This window comes from Callorhinchus milii, unplaced genomic scaffold, assembly GCF_018977255.1.
Source record: "Callorhinchus milii isolate IMCB2004 unplaced genomic scaffold, IMCB_Cmil_1.0 Scaffold5, whole genome shotgun sequence".
NCBI lineage: Eukaryota > Metazoa > Chordata > Chondrichthyes > Chimaeriformes > Callorhinchidae > Callorhinchus > Callorhinchus milii.
Window position 1 is genome coordinate 55,773,651 of NW_024704746.1, and position 20,675 is coordinate 55,794,325.

Below are 20,675 nucleotides of genomic sequence, written 5' to 3' on the forward strand. Positions count from 1 at the left end.
AAAGAGGAGTGACAAGTGAAACAGAATCCCTTATTAAGTGCCCAGCATGGCCATCAAGGAGTGACCCCTTGAACATTCGCAAAATTCATGATGACAGCCTGGCTCATCAACAGCACCAAGAAGGGCAGACCAGTCACAGGTGGCAGTGAGTCATCCCACTCAACTCCTGATGACACTGCACACCTAAAACCTAATGGGTAAGGTGGTCCTTGCAGGACATGAAGTGGTAAATAATAATAATGATCCTTGCACTTGATACAATACTTTTTCATATCATCTAGACATTGGCAAGAGGCAAGCTTTGGAACCCCAAGCCTCGGCTCTTGCCAACCGGCACCTAGTTATTTGCAGAATGACATAAGCAGGATGCGTCCCTCCAGGCATTCCATTCGAACAATCTTTTGCTGGGATTTCCATGTGTACCTGGGAGGCAGGGAAATCTCAGCTTGGGTTGGATACTCTTAAACACTGTGATTGGTTTCTGCACGTGTCAGACATGCGGCTGAACAAAAAAAGGATTGTCAAATCAGTAACAGATTTGAAAATAGCGATGACTCAGACACATCTCGAAAACTATCCTACATTTTCAAATGTTATTTAACAACTCATTAAAAGAATTATAGTAATATTTGGGAATATATGACATCAATTGCATTACTCACCTGTTGTAGAAGTTGTTGGGGAGATAGTGGTTGTGGTTGTCGGTTCTATACAAGAAAACAAATTCAAATTATTCAACAACATCAACAACTTGCATTTATATAGCACCCTTCATTCTGAGTAGCATCTGAGAACCTGAAAGGTGGCAGAGTTTCATAGCAAGTCGGGGAGAATGTGAGGAGACTGTAAGCACTATTATTATATCAGATAATGGCATTGATCAATTTGAAAATAGCATTGACAAGCCACACCTTCAAATCTACCCCATATCTTCGAATGTTATTTCACAATATATTCAAAGAATTTGCATAATATTTACATTAGATTACATTAAAATATACAGCACAGAAACAGGCCATTCAGCCCAACTGGTCTATGCCGGTGTTTATGCTCCATACGAGCCTCCTCCTGCCCTTCTTCAACTACGCATTCAAGCATAGCCTTCTATTCCTTTCTCCCTCATGTAACTTTCCCTTAAATACATCTATGCTATTTGCCTGAACTACTCCTTGTGGTAGCATGTTCCACATTCTTGGTCTCCCCCACAAGTGGAAACATCTTCCTATGTCTTCCCTGTCAAAACCTTTCATAATTTTAAAGATATCTATCAGGGCACCCCTTATCCTCCTCTTCTCGAGAGAACAGTCCGAGCACGTTTAGCCTTTCCGGATAGATATCACCTCTCAGTTATGATATCATCCTTGTAAATCTCCTTTGCACCCTCTCCATTGCCTCTACATCCCATCTATAATGTGGGGACCAGAACTGCACACAGTATTCTAAGTGTAGTCTTACCCAGGTTCTGTAGAAATTTACCATAACTTCCCTGCTTTTCATTCCTATCTCTCTTGAAATGAACCCCAAGCCTGGGTTGCCTTTCTTGTGACCTAATTAAGCTGACTTGACACTTTTAGTGAATTGTGTATGGGTACCCCTAGATCCCTTGGCTCCTCTACGCCATTTAGGTTTTTATTTTCCAGGATGTATGTGACTTTCTTATTCCTTCTACCAAAATAGACCATTGAAATGCCCATTCAGGAAGTTTATTAATGTCTTGCTGTCAATTGTTGCAGGCCTCCTCTGTATTAACTATTCCCCCCAATTTGGTGTCGTCTTCAAATTTTGAAAGTCTACTGCTGATTCCCGAGGCCAAATCATTCATGTGTATTGTGAACATCAGTGGTCTCAATACCGATCCTTGAGGATCAACACTGGCCACCCCCTGCCAGTCTGAGTAGCTACCCTTTAACACTACTCACTGTTTTATGTTTTGAAGCGAGCTTGCTATCCATTCTGCAATTTTTCCCCTGACACCACATGCTCTGACCTTATTCCTTATTCTGTTATGTGGTACCGTATCGAACACCTTTTGGAAATCTAAATGTATTACATCTCCCGCCTTACCATTGTCTACTCTTTCTGTTAACCCTTCACAGAATTCAATGAGGTTGGTCAAGCAAGCCCTTCCTTTTTGAAATCCGTGCTGACTATTCTTGATTATGTTTTCCGTTTCTAGATATTTTTCTACTAACTCCTTCAGTAAGGATTCCATTATCTTTCCTACCACCGATGTAACTATACATGTCTATAGTTCCCTTCTATCTCCCTTTTTCAATATAGGTACAACATAAGCTAACCTCCAGTCCTTCGGCACTGCTCGCTTTTCTAATGAGTTATTATATATATGTAATAGTGCCTCTGCTATCTCTTCCCTCAATTCTTTTAATAGATTCAATTTAATATTACTATTTGAAAATATATGACATAAAATGAATTTGTCACCTGTTGTAGAAGTTGTTGTGGTTGTAGTTGTTGGGCTTGTACCTTCTACAAAACAAAACAGATTCAAATCATTCCATTTAACAACAACCGGAATGTATAATGCACTCTCCATTCAGAGTAATGTTGCATGGAACTGATCAATTGCGGAGTTTCAACCCAACTAAAGAGAAAGGGCGATAATTGTTGACAGGTCTCCTAAACTGTTTCTCACATTGTCAAATACTATTTAACAGCTACGAGTGAGGAGGTTTCAGTTAATAATCCTTGCCTTTCATGTAGCTCATTATCACATCTTCGAGACATCTCAAGCACTTCACAGAATATATTGCAAAGTGACTGGACTGTTTCTTTTGTGGGACAGTGTGACAGCCAATTGTGCACAGTAATTGACATTCATATTAGAGAATATATGACATAAAACGCATTATTCACCTGTTGTAGAGGTTGCTGTGGTCGTAGTTGCTGTGGTTGTGGATTCTATATGAGAAAACAAATTTAAATCATTACATTTTACAACTACAACAACAACATGCATTTACGTAGCGCTCTCCATGCAGGGTTGCCTCTCGAAGCTGAACAATGGCAGAGTTTATTCCCCCACTGAGGAGCAACGGGAGGTGATCTGGTGATCTTAGGCACAGCTGTTAAATCAATAACAGTTTTGAAAATGGAAACCACCAAGACATGTCTTCAAAACTATCCTACATTTTCAAATGTTATTTAACAACTCATTAAAAGAATTATAGTAATATTTGAGAATATATGACATCAATTGCATAACTCACCTGTTGTAGAAGTTGTTGAGGGAATAGTGCTGGTGGTTGTCGGTTCTATACAAGAAAACAAATTCAAATTATTCAACAACATCAACAACTTGCATTTATATAGCACCCTTCATTCTGAGTAGCATCTGAGAGCCTGAAAGGTGGCAGAGTTTCATACCAAGTCGAGGAGAATGAGAGGAGACTGTAACCACGATTATTTTATCAGTTAATGGCATTGATCAATTTGAAAATAGCATTGACAAGCCACATCTTCAAATCTACCCCATATCTTCGAATGTTATTTCACAATATATTCAAAGAATTTGCATAACATTTACATTAGATACATTAAATATACAGCACAGAAACAGGCCATTCAGCCCAACTGGTCTATGCCGCTGTTTATGCTCCATACGAGCCTCCTCCTGCCCTTCTTCAACTACGCATTCAAGCATAGCCTTCTATTCCTTTCTCCCTCATGTAACTTTCCCTTAAATACATCTATGCTATTTGCCTGAACTACTCCTTGTGGTAGCATGTTCCACATTCTTGGTCTCCCCCACAAGTGGAAACATCTTCCTACGTCTTCCCTATCAAAACCTTTCATAATTTTAAAGATATCTATCAGGGCACCCCTTATCCTCCTCTTCGAGAGAACAGTCCGAGCACGTTTAGCCTTTCCGGATAGATATCACCTCTCAGTTATGATATCATCCTTGTAAATCTCCTTTGCACCCTCTCCATTGCCTCTACATCCCATCTATAATGTGGGGACCAGAACTGCACACAGTATTCTAAGTGTAGTCTTACCCAGGTTCTGTAGAAATTTACCATAACTTCCCTGCTTTTCATTCCTATCTCTCTTGAAATGAACCCCAAGCCTGGGTTGCCTTTCTTGTGACCTAATTAAGCTGACTTGACACATTTAGTGAATTGTGTATGTGTACCCCTAGATCCCTTTGCTCCTCTACGCCATTTAGGTTTTTATTTTCCAGGATGTATGTGACTTTCTTATTCCTTCTACCAAAATAGACCATTGAAACGCCCATTCAGGAAGTTTATTAATGTCTTGCTGTCAATTGTTGCAGGCCTCCTCTGTATTAACTATTCCCCCCAATTTGGTGTCGTCTTCAAATTTTGAAAGTCTACTGCTGATTCCCGAGGCCAAATCATTCATGTGTATTGTGAACATCAGTGGTCTCAATACCGATCCTTGAGGATCAACACTGGCCACCCCCTGCCAGTCTGAGTAGCTACCCTTTAACACTACTCACTGTTTTATGTTTTGAAGCGAGCTTGCTATCCATTCTGCAATTTTTCCCCTGACACCACATGCTCTGACCTTATTCTTATTCTGTTATGTGGTACCGTATCGAACACCTTTTGGAAATCTAAATGTATTACATCTCCCGCCTTACCATTGTCTACTCTTTCTGTTAACCCTTCACAGAATTCAATGAGGTTGGTCAAGCAAGCCCTTCCTTTTTGAAATCTGTGCCGACTATTCTTGATTATGTTTCCTGTTTCTAGATGTTTTTCTACTACCTCCTTCAGTAAGGATTCAATTATCTTTCTTACCACCGATGTAACTATACATGTCTATAGTTCCCTTCTATCTCCCTTTTTCAATATAGGTACAACATAAGCTAACCTCCAGTCCTTCGGCACTGCTCGCTTTTCTAATGAGTTATTATATATATGTAATAGTGCCTCTGCTATCTCTTCCCTCAATTCTTTTAATAGATTCAATTTAATATTACTATTTGAAAATATATGACATAAAATGAATTTGTCACCTGTTGTAGAAGTTGTTGTGGTTGTAGTTGTTGGGCTTGTACCTTCTACAAAACAAAACAGATTCAAATCATTCCATTTAACAACAACCGGAATGTATAATGCACTCTCCATTCAGAGTAATGTTGCATGGAACTGACAATTGCGGAGTTTCAACCCAACTAAAGAGAAAGGGCGATAATTGTTGACAGGTCTCCTAAACTGTTTCTCACATTGTCAAATACTATTTAACAGCTACGAGTGAGGAGGTTTCAGTTAATAATCCTTGCCTTTCATGTAGCTCATTATCACATCTTCGAGACATCTCAAAGCACTTCACAGAATATATTGCAAAGTGACTGGACTGTTTCTTTTGTGGGACAGTGTGACAGCCAATTGTGCACAGTAATTGACATTCATATTAGAGAATATATGATATAAAACGCATTATTCACCTGTTGTAGAGGTTGCTGTGGTCGTAGTTGCTGTGGTTGTGGATTCTATATGAGAAAACAAATTTAAATCATTACATTTAACAACCACAACAACAACATGCATTTAGATAGCGCTCTCCATGCAGGGTTGCCTCTCGAAGCTGAACAATGGCAGAGTTTATTCCCCCAGTGAGGAGCAACGGGAGGTGATCTGGTGATCTTAGGCACAGCTGTTAAATCAATAACAGTTTTGAAAATGGAAACCACCAAGACACGTCTTCAAAACTATCTTACATTTTCAAATGTTATTTAACAACTCATTAAAAGAATTATAGTAATATTTGAGAATATATGACATCAATTGCATTACTCACCTGTTGTAGAAGTTGTTGAGGGAATAGTGCTGGTGGTTGTAGGTTCTATACAAGAAAACAAATTCAAATTATTCAACAACATCAACAACTTGCATTTATATAGCACCCTTCATTCTGAGTAGCATCTGAGAGCCTGAAAGGTGGCAGAGTTTCATACCAAGTCGAGGAGAATGGGAGGAGACTGTAAGCACGATTATTTTATCAGTTAATGGCATTGATCAATTTGAAAATAGCATTGACAAGCCACATCTTCAAATCTACCCCATATCTTCGAATGTTATTTCACAATATATTCAAAGAATTTGCATAACATTTACATTAGAATACATTAGAATATACAGCACAGAAACAGGCCATTCAGCCCAACTGGTCTATGCCGCTGTTTATGCTCCATACGAGCCTCCTCCTGCCCTTCTTCAACTACGCCTTCAAGCATAGCCTTCTTTTCCTTTCTCCCTCATGTAACTTTCCCTTAAATACATCTATGCTATTTGCCTGAACTACTCATTGTGGTAGCATGTTCCACATTCTTGGTCTCCCCCACAAGTGGAAACATCTTCCTACGTCTTCCCTATCAAAACCTTTCATAATTTTAAAGATATCTATCAGGGCACCCCTTATCCTCCTCTTTTCGAGAGAACAGTCTGAGCACGTTTAGCCTTTCCGGATAGATATCACCTCTCAGTTATGATATCATCCTTGTAAATCTCCTTTGCACCCTCTCCATTGCCTCTACATCCCATCTATAATGTGAGGACCAGAACTGCACACAGTATTCTAAGTGTAGTCTTACCCAGGTTCTGTAGAAATTTACCATAACTTCCCTGCTTTTCATTCCTATCTCTCTTGAAATGAACCCCAAGCCTGGGTTGCCTTTTGTGTGACCTAATTAAGCTGACTTGACACTTTTAGTGAATTGTGTATGGGTACCCCTAGATCCCTTTGCTCCTCTACGCCATTTAGGTTTTTATTTTCCAGGATGTATGTGACTTTCTTATTCCTTCTACCAAAATAGACCATTGAAATGCCCATTCAGGAAGTTTATTAATGTCTTGCTGTCAATTGTTGCAGGCCTCCTCTGTATTAACTATTCCCCCCAATTTGGTGTCGTCTTCAAATTTTGAAAGTCTACTGCTGATTCCCGAGGCCAAATCATTCATGTGTATTGTGAACATCAGTGGTCTCAATACCGATCCTTGAGGATCAACACTGGCCACCCCCTGCCAGTCTGAGTAGCTACCCTTTAACACTACTCACTGTTTTATGTTTTGAAGCGAGCTTGCTATCCATTCTGCAATTTTTCCCCTGACACCACATGCTCTGACCTTATTCATTATTCTGTTATGTGGTACCGTATCGAACACCTTTTGGAAATCTAAATGTATTACATCTCCCGCCTTACCATTGTCTACTCTTTCTGTTAACCCTTCACAGAATTCAATGAGGTTGGTCAAGCTACCCCTTCCTTTTTGAAATCCGTGCCGACTATTCTTGATTATGTTTCCCGTTTCTAGATGCTTTTCTACTACCTCCTTCAGTAAGGATTCCATTATCTTTCTTACCACCGATGTAACTATACATGTCTATAGTTCCCTTCTATCTCCCTTTTTCAATATAGGTACAACATAAGCTAACCTCCAGTCCTTCGGCACTGCTCGCTTTTCTAATGAGTTATTATATATATGTAATAGTGCCTCTGCTATCTCTTCCCTCAATTCTTTTAATAGATTCAATTTAATATTACTATTTGAAAATATATGACATAAAATGAATTTGTCACCTGTTGTAGAAGTTGTTGTGGTTGTAGTTGTTGGGCTTGTACCTTCTACAAAACAAAACAGATTCAAATCATTCCATTTAACAACAACCGGAATGTATAATGCACTCTCCATTCAGAGTAATGTTGCATGGAACTGATCAATTGCGGAGTTTCAACCCAACTAAAGAGAAAGGGCGATAATTGTTGACAGGTCTCCTAAACTGTTTCTCACATTGTCAAATACTATTTAACAGCTACGAGTGAGGAGGTTTCAGTTAATAATCCTTGCCTTTCATGTAGCTCATTATCACATCTTCAAGACATCTCCAAGCACTTCACAGAATATATTGCAAAGTGACTGGACTGTTTCTTTTGTGGGACAGTGTGACAGCCAATTGTGCACAGTAATTGACATTCATATTAGAGAATATATGACATAAAACGCATTATTCACCTGTTGTAGTAGTTGCTGTGGTTGTGGATTCTATATGAGAAAACAAATTTAAATCATTACATTTTACAACTACAACAACAACATGCATTTACGTAGCGCTCTCCATGCAGGGTTGCTTCTCGAAGCTGAACAATGGCGGAGTTTATTCCCCCACTGAGGAGCAACGGGAGGTGATCTGGTGATCTTAGGCACAGCTGTTAAATCAATAACAGTTTTGAAAATTGAAACCACCAAGACACGTCTTCAAATCTATCTTACATTTTAAAATTATATTTAACAACTCAATACAAGAATGACATTAATATTTCAGAAGATTTGACATCAATTGTAGTACTCACCTGTTGTAGAAGTGCTTGAGGTAATAGTTGTTGGGGTTGTAGTTTCTATACAAGAAAACAAATTAAATAACATCAACATCAACAAATTGCATTTATGTAGCACCCTCCATTTGGAGTTGTCTCTCAGAGTTGAACAATGGCATAGTTTCACCCACAATTGAGGGCAAACTCATGATGATCTTAGGCAAGGTGGTAAAGTAAGTCTATTCTTCTGGTGGGGGGGGTGGGAGTTGGTTGAGTGGAGATAAGCGAGGTCTCCTTGGAGCTAAACTGACGTGCCTGGCAACGCAATGTGGGAATCGAGCCAACCCTCGATGACGGTCTTGGTAGTTTGGTTCCTGAGACAGGCAAGTCCACTGTAGTCCACAGCATCAGTGATCACATGAACTTTTACAAAGTTTTATTTACTCAATTGCTACATTGTTGATATATGCAGAGGTGAAAGTAACCAGCAACAACAAATTACATTTATATAGCACCATTCACGTTTCGAGGATGTCCCAGGGCCTGGACAGGCAGGGATTTGGACCCGAGCAGGGGGTTGGGATCAGGAGGTTTGGAGAGCAGGGAGGGTAGAGGTAGGATGGTGGCCGAAGTTGCCGACGACATAAATATTACTTACCACATGTAATGCGTCCATTAATACAAGCACTGCAAAAGATAAAATGTTTGGATACTTTGATCAATGAGAAAAAAATTGTTTCCTTTCGTATAATTCATCTGTAATTGATTACATCTGCTGATGGACCATGGATATTGCTTTGCTTTCATCAGGTGAATATCTGACACAAGCAGAAACACCCAATCATCGTGTTTGAGTATCCAAACCAGACTGAGAATTCCACATATGTATTGCATGTTCACATGGAAATTTTCCTGACTCTGGAATGAAATGCACACTCTCTCTTAAGGAACACACCCTGCTTACCTTATTCTAAAGAGTATTAGGTGCAGATTGGTGAGAGCCAGGATTTGAGCCACGAGTATAGAATTGGGTACTGCTGAAGTTTAACCATGTAAAAACACGTAGCTTTCCATTATCTGGTAACTTTAAAAATATCAAGCTCTAGAAGTCAGCTGCATTATAATTATACAACAACTTGCATTTATATAGTACCCTTCATGGACTGAAAACAGGACGACAAACAGTGGAACTGAGAGTGAGGATCTTGAAATCAATCTGTCCACCTATAGCATCGTGTTCCATATTGTTAGAATTTACACTTTTTGTATAATGTTAGAATCATAATAGATGTTGCAAACGGGTTAACTTTTAAGTTAAGTGTGGGGGACAACTGGACTGACAGTCATGGGATAGGACACATCTGTTTTTCTCTGTTTTTGAAAGAATAACGGACAGGGGCAGGGGGTCACCTCTTATCAGTAAATGACAACAAGCCACAGAGGTAACGGTCCAAAGTACCAGTCGACACAGGATCTCGACTGAGCAATAAGTCGCTAGATTCTGACAGAGCCTGCCGAGCGACAGAAGGCAACCCTCAAGAATAGCAACTAATGAGCAAGTTGCTTAAACTAGAGGGCCTTGGTACCATCCCGGGATACTGATAAGAAATAACCAGTCACCTAAAAGGAATGTACGAATGATCCCACACCACAAAATAATGAGCACCAGATACAGCCCTAAACTGATCAATTCTCTATCTTAGACAATTAGATCAGATAACAGGAGTCTTAAGGACAATGTGTATGTGTGCTGAGGCACATACACCCCATGAGGTGTTCACGTGAACCCAGCATGATTTCGACCAGGTGATGTCCGCACCATGATTGGACGAACATCAGTATAAGAGTTCCGTTAACTTTGTGAACGGGGCCGTCCCGAGTCGTGGAGACAAGGATACGAGAGACAAGGGTATGGGAGATGGGGCCGTCCCGGGTTGCGGAGACAAGGATACGGTAGATAGGGCCATCCCGGGCCGCAGAGACAAGGATACGGGAGATGGAAGACTGAGAGCTAGAAACACTGGGACTGAGGGTATCGGATGGAAGATTGAAAGCTGTAAGCAAGAAGACTGAAAGCATGAAGAATCAAGCTTGTGTGCTGTAATGACACAGTGTTGAACTCAAGATATCTACAGTGGTATTATTCTGTTATAAGATCTGTTGATTGTACCGGCCTTTGGTCTGACCCATCGGGATATTGGGGAATAACGAACGAATAATAATAAAACAGTCTGATATCTGGTTAAAGGAATTAGACTTTAGTTGCTTTAGTCGTTATTTCCTTACAGATTTGGCTGATTTTATTTTCTAACAATTTGGGATTCGGCAGGATACTCTGAATTAATACACACGGCAGTTGACGTGTTTATGAGTCCGGTACGACCGTAACTAGTAAGTAGTTGGGACAGTGGCCGTGGTACTCGCAGAAATTAGGAGTTCGGTACAACCGTAACTAGTAGATAGTTGGGACGGTGGCCATGGTACTCGCAGAAATTAGGAGTCCGGTACGACCGTAACTAGTAGATAGTTGGGACGATGGCCGTGCCTGCGTGGGCTACAAAATGTGTAGCAGGCAATTAACCAAGCGTATTAACCCATTGGGATTCTGAGTATTAAAGAATCAATATAATCCATTCCATCCATTCTTATTTGGATTTTTCTAACAATATCAATAAGGATTAATGACAAAGAAAGTCACAAATTATGAATACTTTACCAGTTGCCATCAACTTGATGTGGTTCTATTACTTTTCCATGAAAGATGCAGTTACAATCAGACAACTGAACACATTTCATGTGAGATTCATGCAGGTACGGTGCACTAACCGGACACTTTGGATAACAACCTAGAAAATTAAATAAAGTAACAGAAGTCAAATATGGCACTGTTACCTGTGAATCGTCATGAATTAGCTCAGAGTTTATTAGGTTCCACAGATACACATATAATGGTCCAAGAAAATAAATAAGATACAATTTCAAAATAGTAGAAAGTGCACCATGTGATGTGTAATGCTCAAAGAAAGATTAACAGAATATTTAATAAATTAACAGTGCATCCTCAATTCAGCATACACACACACACAATCCAGCCAACAAGACACCCTTGTCACTCACCCACAAAATCCTGCAGCTACTGTAGATAAATTGGGAATATATTTATAATCTGAATCTTTCAATTATGGTATTCTAACCATTTGTTTTATTCTAACGATTCAGTTTATGTGTTCTCATTTATTTCAATATATATAATATCTAATATATAATGTATATATACACCCAGTCAACCTACTTTATGATATATTCTGTACAGCACTTTGAGAGTTTCAACGATGTGATAAGGCACTATATCAAATGCAAGGATTATTATTATTATTTCTCTCCTCCTGCCAACAATTGAATATTTTTTAAATAAAATAAATCTGCTCTTTCTTCAACATATTTGTTTAAACCTTAGCTATACAAAATCTGAAACTGTATTTGCATTTTGTATCTATCTAAAAACATTGTTTGGTTTTAAACATAGAAACAGATGGTTTTAGGCAGAGAGCCTAAATCTGCCACTGCCACTTGTTTTTTCTTTTAAAACAATCGCTCTTTTTATTTAACCTACTTTTCAGCGCTTTCTCCATATCCTTATCATTGTTAGTTCTCAGGAGCTTATCTAGTTCCCCTTTGATTGGTTCCATTCTTGGAGTCTCATAGCCACTTGTGTTAAAGTATTCCACACCTCAACAAGCTTTTAAGTGATGAAAATCCTCCAACTCTCTCTCTAATTCTTCCGTACAAGTAACATACTGTAATACTTTTGGTCTTAATCATCAAAAGCCCAAGTTCTCTCGCCTGTTTTGATAACTCAACAACAATAAATTACATTTATATAGCACCTTTCACAATGGAAGGATGTCCCAAGGAGTTGGATAATTAAGAACTTGCACCCGACCTGGGGTTTGGAATCAAGAGGATTGGAAGGAAGGGGTAGTGTTGGTGGGAGTGTGACTGAAGGCACGGTCAACGAGGAAGGTCTTGAGGCGCACCTTGAAGGAGGCGAGGGATGGGGCGGGTCGGAGGGATTCAGGGATGGAATTCCAGAAGCTACGGGCAGAAAAGCTGAAAGCCCGTCCATCAATGGCAGGGCCAGGGACATGGAGCAGGCCAATGTCTGCCGAACGGAGGGAGTAGACAGGTTGGAATAATTTTAAGGGGTCGCAGAGAAAGGGAGGAGCATGATCTTGGAGGGCTTTAAAAGTGAGGACGAGGATTTTAAATTTGATCCTCCTCTAAACTCATGCACAATTCCATTCAGTACATATTTAACACAAGCAATCCTCTGCTGAAATTAGCTGAGAAATATTTTCCCAGTTAACAAAAGCAACAATCTAAATAGAAAATAATTTTAAACGAGACCTTCAAGCACTTTAGAATATGTCTTGGTGATAGTATTATGAAAACATGTTTTTATTTCAGTTCCACATGCTTTGTAGTGCCACGTGCATTCACCTTCCTTGTTATAATAGTCACAGAATACAGCTGCAATGGAAAACAAAAATAAAGTGTGTTAACCAGCGATTCATTCAATACCCATGAAAATAAAGAGTGTTTAATCTAACTTAGGTTTACTTAAATTAATAATAATAATAATAATAATAATCCTTGCTTTTGATATAGCGCTTTTCACGTCGGGAGGACGTCCCAAAGCGCTTCACAGAATACACTGTAAAGTGAATTGACTGTATATTTGTGGGCAAACGCGGCAGCCAATTGCGCACAGCAATGTCCCACAAACAGTCGTAGATTGAAAATGACCAATTTATTATTGTTTTTAGTTTTGGAGGGATTATTATTAGGCGTGTGGAGTAAGGAAACTTGCCCAAGGTTTCGCCCTCTGCCTGGAATTGAACTCAGGTCTCTCGCTTGCAAAGCGAGTGCTCTAACCACTGAGCCACAGGACTCCAAAAATATTCATCACAGACCATATGTGCCAGGTTACTAGATGGAGTGCCCTATAAAACTGAAGCAAAGATGGACAGTCAGCAATTCATTTTCAATGCACTGAACTGTCAGCTTATCAAGTTTCCTCTCACCTTGTTACATTGGTGTTGAGGTGGATGGTTAAATCTCTGATTCTTTTTTGACTGACTTGGGCATCCCCAAGGCTGTTTCATTAACCAAAATCTATCCAATTCTGCCAACAATTCTACACTCATAACCTTCCTTCAGATCATAGCATATATTGCACTCAACCTTCACACTTTAGGTGGTATAGCTGAATTGCTAAACATTGATCCACTCCATGCATTAAAATGGGAGTTTCATAATCCTGTTTCAATTCCTGAAGGACTCAGTTACTTCAACCATTTTGCAATACTTCTAATGGTTCTACTCTTAATTTTACTTCTGATGACTTCCTGAACATGACTATTCCTTCCAATTTTGAATTGAATTCTAATTTATCCTCTGTCGCTGAAGAAGGATCCAACTAGTTAATTTTCCCCTTTTGTACTATTTTCTTTTTAAATTTCTCTTATTGCTGTTTAGAGTGAAGATATACATATAAAATATAAATTAATGTTATAGTGATCCACAATAGTGTTTTTCTATTGTACATGCACACAGCTTCCTGATTGTCAATTTGTTTGAACAGGAAAACATATAGTGCCCACAATTTTTGTGTAGGAAGCTAAAAATATCTGAATTCTGGGACATTATGTGCCTTTCAACATCACTTATTGTTTTGCACATATACAGCAAAGCTGCTTTACTTCAGGATATACCATGACCATAGAATAGAGGACATAGATTTAGAGCTGTAAAGGGCAACTTCAGGACAGATACCAGAAAGTACACCACCAATATTTCTCTGATTCCCATAATCTTCAATTGGTATGATTCATTGAATGGGGCTTGTCCTATGGTATCTTGCTCACAAGTGATCATTATTTGTTTGTAAGGGGCCACAGTAGGGGTAAACAGATTATTCAACAATGAAATAAGCAGCCAAGCCTGATTGTAACCAGCACCATGGTTTATCTGACCACACACACATGGTTCCTACAAGGGTTGTTACCGCCTTGAAGATGTTAATTTCACACATGTGAATTTTGAAACATTACAAGCTTTATCCTTATCTACTTACAATGGGAAAGTGGGGGGTGGGGGGGTGAAACCTGGAGCACTTGCTAGTACTCATGAATAGAATAATTGATACTTACGGCACAGATCTGGGGTTCTCCAGTCAATGCAAACACCAGCTTTATTACAGGCTTCAGCATATACTGCTACAGAGGTACAGAAACCAAGGTATTTTCCCTCCATGTCACAAGCACAAGCTTCTTGGATGCAAGCGTCATAATATGGCTTATTATCGACCTGAAAAATATATAGTTCTAATATCAGAATACATATCAATATATATATACACTTTGCTGGAAGGTTTCTAATATTTGCAATAAATAAGTAGAGCATGTTATATGTGAAAGGTCCATAATTTACGAGTGTCCACTGTTTTTGTGATTGAAATATATCTAAATAAACATACCATACTTATCCAAAATGTCTGGTTTTAGTATGTGACTGATTATGGGAAAAAAGCATAGCGATTGTCATAGTTGTGAGTCTTCTGGATCCAGTAGCCTATTAGATTTTCTTTGTGCCTTTGATGTCACAGTAATTGTGGCTGCACAGCTTTGTCGGTTGCAGAGTATGTGAACAGTACATTATTGGATGGTATTTTATAATTCAAACATATAAAGTTGCAGTATTTATTTTTGCTGTTATAAAATATGCCTAGTAAAGATTGTTAAATCAAAGGTAATAAATGTGTAATAAGATGTTTCTCACCTTTTTATGGCAGTGTTGAAATGTACTTTCTTTAATTATGCCACATTTTCTATGTGCCCATGCCTCACAATACGGATTTCTTTCACAAGGGAATTTTTGTTCACTCACATCAGAACACATGGAATCAGCCTTCCAGCTGTTTCCAAACTCAACAACATCAGCCACTAAGTAATTCCCTTTTGTGGTTAGATCATCTTCAGTATTAAGATTAAAATTCCCACACAGACCACAAACTTTGTCCTAAAGTAAAAGTGACAAATACAATACAAAATTTCATTTCTATAGCGCTTTTCACATCCGGAGGATAATACAAGAATTGAGTGAGAATGTTGACATTTGAAATACCAAAAACATCAGTAATAGTTATTTTAAATTAATCTCATCTTAAACAAAAACCTTACTGGTAATTTGACCTGACATTTCTTATGATCTGTATGCTTGTAAGTCATAACAATCTGCAGAGCTGACCAATGAACAATATTTACGTGAAGAAACTGCTCCTTAGTATATCTTTCATTAGCTTACAAACATATTTTAGTTCAGCAATTGTTTTATTAATCACTGACAACAACAACAAATTATATTTATATAGCTCCTTTCACATTGGAAGGATGTCCCAAGATACTGGACAGTTACGGTTTGCATGGAGGGTACGGTGTGGGGGAGGGTGGCTGACAGACCTTGAAGGAAGCAAGGGATGGGGCAAGGCAGAGGGATACTGGTATGGAGTTCCTGAGTGTGGGGGCAGAAAAGCTGAAGGCCTAACCTCCAATGATGAGGAGAGCAGGGCAGGAGACATGAAGCGGGCCATTGTTCACTGAGCAAAGGGAGGGGATAGGTTGGTATGGTGTTTACAGTTCATAAAGGTAGCAAGGAGCAAGGCTGTGGAGGGCTTTAAAAGTGTGGACGAGGATTTTAAACTTGATTCTGAGGGATAGGTAGCGAGTGGAGCCGGGTGAGGATGGAGGTGATCACGGAGCTTGCTAAGGGAGAGGACATGAGTTGCAGAGTTCTGAATAATCTGCAGCTTGTGGAGGGATGGTTTGGGAAATCTGGCGAGCAGAGAGTTAGAGTAGTCGCGCCTGGATGTAATGAATGCATGAATGAGGATCTCGGGAAACTGAGAGGAGAGGCAGTGGTGGAGCATGCAATGTTGAGGAAGTGGGGGAAGGTAGAACGAGTCATGGCATGGATGTACAATTCAAAGGATAAAACAGAACACCAAGATTCCATATTGGCTCTGTGAAGTGGCGAGTGTATCCATGAGTGTGCACTCTCTCGCTGGACGGATGCATCCTGTTTACCTAATTCTGGAAAGTATTAGGCACAAGAGCCAAGAACTGGGGAACCCAGAGAGTGCGTTGGGGTACTGCCGGAGTCTGACCATCTAAAACTGCATAGCTTGCCATTGGTATCACTGTTTGGCAAGCTTTCCCACTGCTTGTCCAGCTAGGACCACATTCAATCCCTTTTATCTGTCTTTTCCCCATACTCCTGCAAATTACTCCTTTTTAGATATCTATTTTGTTCTCTCTTGAAAACTGAAAATAGAAAAAATTCTGCCTTAAGTGCCACACCCAGATGGACATTTCACCTCCTAACAACTCTGTGTAAAAACAATCCTCTTAATCTCCCCCTTTGTTATTTTGAAATTAATGCGCTTGGCATCGACCGATCAACCAGTGAAAAAAATTATCCGAATCTACTCTATCGTCCTTCCTTCTTTCAAGTCTCTTCATCATAATTTAAACTCCAGACTTACTTTCCAACGGGGATCCAACGTGACTGAAAGCCTTGTGCGTTTATCCCATGTTACAGTGATTCCATCGGAAAATGTAAGGACTAAATAGAGTCCAACGGTGTAAACTGAACAGAAATCATCAGTGCAGTTGATATGCTCATCTTCTTTCAGAATCACTTCTTTGTCCTACAACAACAACAACAAGAACAAGATTCCATTTATTGAGCGCCTTTCACGTCGGGAGCAAACCGGAGCCAGAGGAACGGAGGGTACGGGCAGGTAGGTAGGGGGATAGGAGGTCGGAGAGGTAGGAGGGAGCAAGGCCGTGAATGGCCTTGTAGGTGAGGGTGAGGATCTTGAATTCGATCCTCTGGGGGATGGAGAGCCAGTGGAGGCGAGCGAGGGTGGGAGTGATGTGGTCCCGAAGTCTGGTGCGGGACAGTACACGGGCTGCAGAGTTCTGAATGACCTGCAGCTTGTGGAGGGAGGTGCCGGGAAGGCCGGCGAGGAGAGAGTTCCCATAGTCCAGCCTTGAGGTGATAAAGGCGTGGACCAGAGTTTCAGCAGCGTGAGGGGTGAGGTAGTGCCGTAGTCTGGCGACATTCCGGAGGTGATGAAGGTGGTGCCAGTTGTGGTGCGGATATGAGGGAGAAAGGACAGCTCAGGGTCGAACAGAACCCCGAGGTTCCTGAGCTGCTGATAGCTTGGGAGGGAGTGATACTGTGAAAAAATGCACAGGAAAAATCCTATTGAAATTTGTCAATTGTCACAACGTTTTAAAAATAAATGATCTTAAAGGGATATCAACTTTAATCTTGTCCATGGCAAAATACTTTGTAGCCTGGTATATGTGGAGAATGAATGAAAACATGGTTCAAATTAAATATGAATTTTTAAATATTGTATTGAAAAGCAAACACATATTTAATAATTGCAAATAAAAGTACATGCCTTGATTAAAATTCTGACACTTCGTGAACAAATCACTCCTTTTTCACAGCAAGGGAGGCTCTCTGTTATTATCTGGAATGAACCAAGTTCTCCTTTGCACTGGTCCTAAGGAATTAAATTTGTATGGTTAAACCACAAAACGAAACTGATATTTTTTAAAAGCATACACCAACTAGTGCCTACTGAATATTTAGAAGGTAGAACATTAACCAGAAATCTACAATATGCACTTTAAGGTGGCTATCAATGAGATTCTAAATGTTCAGATCTATTAAATTTTGAGGTAAATGTTTTTCATCATAACTTACCTCAACATAAATATATCGACAGTTGCCATCAAATGCATATCTTTTTCCATCAAATGTTTTGTAATGCCCTTCACCATAAACTTCACAGGTCTTCGGACACAGCTTCTTAGAGCATTTCCATTCTCCATTCTCACATGTACTGCAATATAAAGTAAGTTGTCTTTTTTAACAATGTTCTGCAATGTCAAGCAAGCAAAATTACTTCGGAGTCTAACGTGTAGCATTTCTTAACAAGATTCCTTAACAAGGAATTTAAATTGTGTAAACGGAAACTGCTTCCAGTAAATGGACCCATGGAAACCCACTCTTATATGAACTACTTCTGGAATGGAGTTCCTGGTGACTCAAATCAGAATGAATAGGACGACTAGAATTCTAGCATGTATTTTTATTGAGGAATTCTGTGAAAGAATGACTGTAAATTCGATCCCATTATTATTATTTAAACTCACCATTTATTGCAGTCCTGATTGATTGTGCTTCCAGCAGAATAAATTTCCCCCCCCCAAGAACAAGTGCAGGTTTTAAGTTGAACGCATTCTCCTTTGTCATTTTCCACAAGACCTTCAGGACAGGCACAGCCAGGTACACATTTACTTGGCTTTGTGAAAGAAAACATATTTTGCATTATCTTCATTGTCTGATTTTTAATGAATGAAGAGATTTGTACTTCGCATAATTATACTCATTCACCACCAACATACTTTTGTACTCAGAAATGATTAACAATTGGTAACAACCCTGAAATGTAGAGTTGATTTCATTCCCACACAGTGTGCATGTATGTATGTGTTCATTGAGCATCCTGGGTGAATTATTGGTGTAGAATGATAGGAGTATATATAGAATTGCAAAGCTTTGCCAGTATGAAATATATTTGTAATCAGTTTTAATATATTAAAGTAGGTTGGCCCAACCTTTTGGCTGCCGAGGCTTGGATGCCCTATTTGAGAAATGTTCATGGGCCACATAAGCAGTACTTTTGTGTATCTTTTCCAGAAACGTAACAGCATTTACACAAGACATTTTTCACATCGGAAGCACGTCTCAAAGAGCTCTACACTGCAGCCTGGGCACCTGATCTGGAGGTGGGAGCTGAGGGAGGTGGGATGGGAAGGGGGAAAAGATGACCAAAGAGTTAGGTCTTGATTTGCCTTGAAAGAGGGGAGAAAGCGAATCAGAAGGATTCCGGGAATGGAGCTCCAGAGAGCGGAGGCAAAATGGCGATAGTGGGGCAGATGGGGTGGGAGAGCATGAAGCAAAGGAAAGTCGGAAGGTTGCAGAAGTAGGATGGGGTGGGGGTTGGGGACAGGATGAAGTAAATGCTCTGATTGCCTGTTCTGAAAATGACCAATGAAACACTACCCTTATTCCTCCTCTCCCTCTCTCTGCTCTACCTCACACTCTTTGTTTCCCCCTCTCCCTCATGTTCTCTCTCTCGCTCTCCCCACACCTCTATCGCTCAATCACTCTCTCTCTCAATTACTCTCTCACATACATTATTTCCCTTTCTCTCATTTCCACCTTCTGACACACACTCTTTCTTTCTCTCACTCTCTCCTTCCCTCTCTCTGCCCCTCTCTATCATGCTCTCTCTCAAAATCACTCTCTTCCCCTCTATCTATCACTCAGCTAGGCGGATGATTTCATTCGGCCTGAGACCATTTCCAACTTCAGAACCCCCGCTCCCTCCATGTCAAACAGTCCTGTCATGGCAGTGTCAGGATCAGCAATTGGTAAGGACGCAGTAGATAAGAACTTAAAAAATACTATATATTTGTAGGCATGTATGTTTTTATATGTGTATGGGTAGGTTCCCTCCTCACATTTTTTGTGGAATTTGACTTCAACAACAACTTACACTTATATAGCGCTCTCCATGCAGGGTAGTGTCTCAGAGTGCTAAACAATGTGGGAGCCTGACTCCGAGGCGGGGTGAAAATTTTCAAGCAGGACTTGAAAAAGGGGGGACGGTGCAAGGCGGATGGATTAAGGAAGAGTGTTCCAGCGTTTTGGGGCGTAGTGGCTGAAAATGCGACCTCCAATGGTGGGGGGGCAGAGTGCGAGGGACAAGCAGGAGACCGGTGCCAGTCAAGTGAAGATGCCGGGTGGTGGAATGGGGAGCGAGGAGATCAGAGAGGTAGGGAGGTGCCAGAGAGTGGAGGGATTTGAACACGAGTGTGAGGATTTCAAAGTCAATCCATTCAGTGATGGGGAGCCAGTGGAGCCTGGCCAGAACTGGTGAGATGTGGGTACGGAGTTTGCTCCAGGTCAGTATGTGGGCGGCAGAGTTCTGAATGAGCTGGATAATTTGAATGATGGAGCTGGGGAGACCGGCGAGGAGTGCGTTGGAGTAATCCAAGCGGGAGGTGACAAACACATGCACAAGGGTTTCGGCTGCATTTGGGATAAGGTACAGTCAGAGGCAGGCAATGTAGTGGAAGTGGAAGAAGGGGGTCCTGGTCAGGGACTGTATGTATGTGGGGGAGGAAGGATAGCTGGGGGTCAAACCGGACACTTAGGTTGCACACTG

General features: G+C 40.3%; 1 protein-coding gene across 1 annotated transcript in view; it reads right to left on the reverse strand.

Moving 5' to 3' along the window:
• Positions 1–341: 341 nt before the first annotated feature.
• Positions 342–20,675, reverse strand: part of LOC103189554 (mucin-19) — a 50,536-nt gene continuing 30,202 nt past the window's right edge. Inside the window, exons 21-40 of the mRNA XM_042335447.1 lie at positions 18,595–18,743; positions 18,143–18,281; positions 17,835–17,939; positions 16,905–17,069; positions 15,143–15,382; positions 14,515–14,671; positions 12,710–12,832; positions 11,019–11,148; positions 8,961–8,989; positions 8,339–8,383; positions 8,001–8,030; positions 7,568–7,612; positions 5,788–5,832; positions 5,435–5,479; positions 5,003–5,047; positions 3,228–3,272; positions 2,875–2,919; positions 2,298–2,487; positions 663–707; positions 342–423 (exon numbers count right to left, since the gene is read on the reverse strand). Of these exons, the coding sequence (XP_042191381.1) occupies positions 342–423; positions 663–707; positions 2,298–2,487; positions 2,875–2,919; positions 3,228–3,272; positions 5,003–5,047; positions 5,435–5,479; positions 5,788–5,832; positions 7,568–7,612; positions 8,001–8,030; positions 8,339–8,383; positions 8,961–8,989; positions 11,019–11,148; positions 12,710–12,832; positions 14,515–14,671; positions 15,143–15,382; positions 16,905–17,069; positions 17,835–17,939; positions 18,143–18,281; positions 18,595–18,743 (1,899 nt within the window). The remainder of the gene's footprint in view (positions 424–662; positions 708–2,297; positions 2,488–2,874; positions 2,920–3,227; positions 3,273–5,002; positions 5,048–5,434; positions 5,480–5,787; positions 5,833–7,567; positions 7,613–8,000; positions 8,031–8,338; positions 8,384–8,960; positions 8,990–11,018; positions 11,149–12,709; positions 12,833–14,514; positions 14,672–15,142; positions 15,383–16,904; positions 17,070–17,834; positions 17,940–18,142; positions 18,282–18,594; positions 18,744–20,675) is intronic.